This window comes from Mus caroli, chromosome 13, assembly GCF_900094665.2.
Source record: "Mus caroli chromosome 13, CAROLI_EIJ_v1.1, whole genome shotgun sequence".
NCBI lineage: Eukaryota > Metazoa > Chordata > Mammalia > Rodentia > Muridae > Mus > Mus caroli.
In genome coordinates, this window is record NC_034582.1 from 56,798,845 (window position 1) to 56,803,228 (window position 4,384).

The 4,384-nt window shown below is 37.0% G+C and overlaps 1 protein-coding gene across 1 annotated transcript; it reads right to left on the reverse strand.

Moving 5' to 3' along the window:
• Window positions 1-325: 325 nt before the first annotated feature.
• Window positions 326-4,117, reverse strand: LOC110308246 (cathepsin M-like). The gene is made up of 7 exons (XM_021180673.1): window positions 3,992-4,117; window positions 3,554-3,676; window positions 3,312-3,458; window positions 2,675-2,899; window positions 2,131-2,293; window positions 1,429-1,546; window positions 326-425 (listed from the first exon to the last, which is right to left on the reverse strand). Exons 1-7 carry the CDS (start codon window positions 4,115-4,117, stop codon window positions 326-328), a joined length of 1,002 nt encoding a protein of 333 aa, XP_021036332.1.
• Window positions 4,118-4,384: the final 267 nt, after the last annotated feature.

Here is a 4,384-nt window from a genome sequence, read left to right on the forward strand (position 1 = left end):
TACAGATCTAAACAGAGAACTCTTAATAAAGGAAACATAATTGGCTGAGCAACATTTGAAAAAAGCTTTATTTTTAAAGACTTAATTTGTCACAGCAAAAAGAAAAATAACACTGTTATAGAAAACAAATACAAACCAGTGTATGGCATCATACAGTAATGGCCATATCTTACAAGAGTAAAAGATGTCACAAAATCCACATCACTGGCTTTTCAATGACTGAAGTGTCTTATATACATAGCAGTGACCAGTTGCCTTGAAATCTAAGTGCTTCTTTTCTACATATTGTCTTCTGACCATTCCTTCCTTGTCAGCACCAGGCAGTTCACACTCTGGGGTAAAGGGCGTATGTAACAATTCCACAGTGGTTTCTCTGATCTCTGGCAATCTTCATATAGCCTTTGCTGCCCCATTTTGTACCCATGCTGAAAGAAATCATGTTTTCTGTTTAGTGAAAATTACACAACAGAGTGGATTATTATAATGCCTCATTTGATCTTTGAGCCATAAAACAGGGTAAAAACAAAAGAGGATAAACTACTTGGAACCAAGTATTTTCTCACACATGACTATGAAAATCTCAGCAAGGAAATGATAAAACTATTCTCCCTTCATGGGTAGATCAAAAATAATGGTTGTGTCATATTTTTGAAAATCGTTGGTACAAGCATGATATTAGCACCAAAGGAAACCAGTGGATGAACATAGTAACATTGCAGTAGGAGTTAGTTAATCTAGATGTTGAGATACCAAAGAGGGTTATGCCAAAAGGAAAAATTGAAATTCAAGTCCAGGATACAATTAAAAATCAAGATGGGGGGCTGAAAATGGCTCAATGCTTAAGAATGTGAGGACAAGGGCTCCCACACAGAACAAATGTAATTCAGATCGCACCTCCTCTTACTGGAGTTTCAGGTAATATGATACCAATATTTAGGTCACCACAGACATTTGCCAACATAAAGCATTCACTCATACGAACTTATATATAAATAAAAGTAATAAATCTTAAATACAAGGTATCATTAACACCTCAATTCCCAGAGGAAGGACATAACTGGAATAGAAAGAGTAGACACACTAACCAAGAGTGTGTACTCTGGGATCAGCAGGACTTCCTGCCTCTACTGTTAAGTGGAGGACTACTGATGTGGAAGACAACTTATGTGAATTTATGGTCTGTATATAAAACAAAAAATAAAAAACGCACAGACAAGTGTCCATAAACATGTATGTATGTACACACACACTCCCATAATAAGAGAAAAGAAAAGAAAAAAGAAAAGAAAAGAATAGAATAGGAAAAAAAGAAAATATTTTTGTTTAATTTAAATAAAACAATATTTTTTAGGATTTCTGGAAACTCTCACTAAAACTGAAAAATATCTCCTTCCAACTTCAAATATCAATAGTTTGGGCAGTTTATACCTGTTCTTGACAATCCAGTATTTCCTGCCTTCTGATTCATTTCCAACAAAGCCATAGCCAACCAGTAACATAGCATGTGTGACAACAGAGCTACTGCAGTTTGGCTCATGATATATAACTGAAATATAAAATCCATAAAGCAGTGAGAGGCCCAGGAAACTGATAAGAACAGTGGATACCAACAATAAGTATGCTGTATTCTGACTTCACTGAAGTGACAGAAACTCCAGTATCCATAGGATCGGTCATGACAGGAATAATGATATAGGTCCTCATTGGAATCCCGAGAAATCCAAATGATCACAAAGGAGCACAGACAATGATTAATTCAGATTTTGTGTTTTCACTGATAGAACCCTATTTGCAAGCAAGCACCCCTGAGCATAAGTTACTTAATTCAAGATCTTCATTAAGCTATTCTAGAAATGTATTTTCACTGAGAATCTTAAATTCATACCACATGTAGAAAAAATGAGGAATTACGTTAAACAAAAATTTTATGGATTAAGCATTGCTCATATGCAAGGGGAAGGTCATATCAAGTACAAATGATACATAAGATTTTTGAATGGATAGCTGTAAAAGTGCAAAACCCAAATGAATACATCATATTTTATGTTTTGAAAAACGATCCATTGAATTGAAATGCAATGAAACATCACAGATTTTTTCCAACTAATATCAAAAATGGCACATGCTTACCTCTTTTATAGAACATGAAAGATTCATGCCTTGCATCAATTGCAACTGAAATGGGTCCTATAGTTGCTACAGCATTCATTAGAGCATCCTCATTCTCTGGGACAAAGTCAAAGCCTGTGATACTAGCAGTAGAATTTTGTGGATTATACCTGCATGATCCTTCCTTGAAAATGTAAAGAGTTAAAAACACAAGGTTACTTCTCTCTGGGCCCTATGGAAAAGGAGAAAAGGAGTCAGAATCACACTCTGGTCTTTGCAATTGAGCCTCCGCACATCTGGGCTTTTATAAATCACACCTGGAAATAAAATGCTACCAGGAGATTAGGGACTGAAAATCATGTTGTCAATGACACCCATTTCATTCTCACTGTCAATAAGAAATTTTCATAGTGAATTTTCATATTTTATATAAAAGTGTTGCATGTTCTCCATGTTTGTAGAAGTAGGATCAGCTACAGCAAAACCATATCATTAGCCATATCTGCAAAGACAGTACTGCAATAACATCCCTGACATGACAGTAGCATAAAAAAAAAAAACTTACCTTTTCTTCATAAGGATAGGTTGCCTCAGACTCTAGACCTCCATTTTCCACCACATACTTCAATGCACGGTATGTATTACCTACATAACAGCCCCTGTTGCCTTGAGGTCTAGAGCAGTCCACTAGGTTCTGTACACTCAGAGGGATCAGTTGGCCTGTTTTCTGGAACAACTGTCCTTCTATGGCACCAGTCACAGAAATAGCCCAACAAGAATTACATCTGCCGTAAGCAGAGAACAAGAGTCAATCATTCATAAACAAATAGCAACTCCAAATCAAAAAGCTGAATACTGTGTCAGAAAATGCAGCTGATGGAAATCTGTCAAGAGAAGGTTAGTCTACATTGGAGACTTGCCTGCTGGTGGATTTTTCAAGACAAGCATTGCTCATTGACATGCATGCACATAAGGGCAGGCTATAAATAGTAATGACAGATGACATGAAGTTTAAAGATATGATGGGGGACACTGTGGAGATGCAATAGCAAGGTAATTGTGCATGGAAATGATCTATATGCCTTGTATAAATACACAAGAAGAATAAAAATTTCATAAAAATGAGCTCACTCAACACACAGACGTGCCCCTTCACAATTTCCTCAGTGGCTGAGTAAGATGGGCATGTGATATAGCCATACCTGTGTCCGCACAGGAGTAACATAGCCTCTCTTTTTCCAGTTTATAAACTTGGGCAGATTAACAGACAGACGTTTCTGGACACTTTTCCCTTTCTTGACAGTTGGGACTGGGATTTCAATCATCACTTTCCTGAATTCTTCAAGTGTCTTTAAGGAAAAAAAAACATAAATCATTGAAAAGCAAAAGACACGAATGAATTGAAGAGAAAGCAACATTGTGATGCTATATGTGTGACAGTCACCATGTCACCAAAGGCATTCATTTCCATGGTGAAACCATGCTTCCCCAGGCCATTCTCCCCATTGTGCAGTTTGATCTTTTTCATATTTTCTTCCCATACTGCTCTCTTCTGTCCTTCTTCCTCCTGGAAATAGAAATGATCGATGACTTATTTTTCAGAACTGCAGAAGCTGACCAAGTACTTGCTGCAATAGGTGAAGAAAAGCCAGGGAGAGAGAGAGAGAGAGAGAGAGAGAGAGAGAGAGAGAGAGAGAGAGAGATCAAGACACTGAAGCAAACCACTTGTCACATGTCTAGGAACAGAGATCCTGACCACCCAACGCTCATGTGATTTCATGTAATTCTTCAGAAAAAGGCAGTTTCTATGCCCTTTATTATGTCCATAACCCCCATCAGCAAACTCTCTGGGTTCCCTCTGAACAGTTCCAAAATTACCAACCAGACTGTATGTTTTTCCATGTTTTATTTTCCACTTCTGCCATTCAGCATCCAAAATGGGATCAGGTGATGGTGATGATGAGGCCATTACCAACCACAAGATGGCCAGGAAGACAGCTGGAGTCATATCTCAAGAATATAGAAAGGGAAGAGAAATGAAGGTGTGACTGCACCAACACTTCTAGAATGCCTTCTTACTCTTTCCTGAGAAAGAATAACATCCATGGTAGTTAAAATTATTTGAACTATTCTTCCAAATATTTATTCAAAAATTTTGAAAATGACTAAACATATATTTGGACTAAAGGCTCAATTAATGAAATTTACTTTATCCATAAAAAAGCACAGTACCTGGTAGAATTACAGAAAGGAGAAAATTTGATCCATATGTAAC

Bases quoted from the DNA above. Each gene is read 5' to 3' on its own strand.
- LOC110308246 (XM_021180673.1), bottom strand. From the start codon at position 4,117: ATGACTCCAGCTGTCTTCCTGGCCATCTTGTGGTTGGTAATGGCCTCA. The intron at 2,900-3,311 runs GTATGGCTATAT...TTCTCTGCTTAC, and splicing joins TTACTCCTGTGCGGACACAG to GGCAGATGTAATTCTTGTTG. The intron at 1,547-2,130 runs GTAAGCATGTGC...TTTATATTTCAG, and splicing joins TTTCATGTTCTATAAAAGAG to TTATATATCATGAGCCAAAC.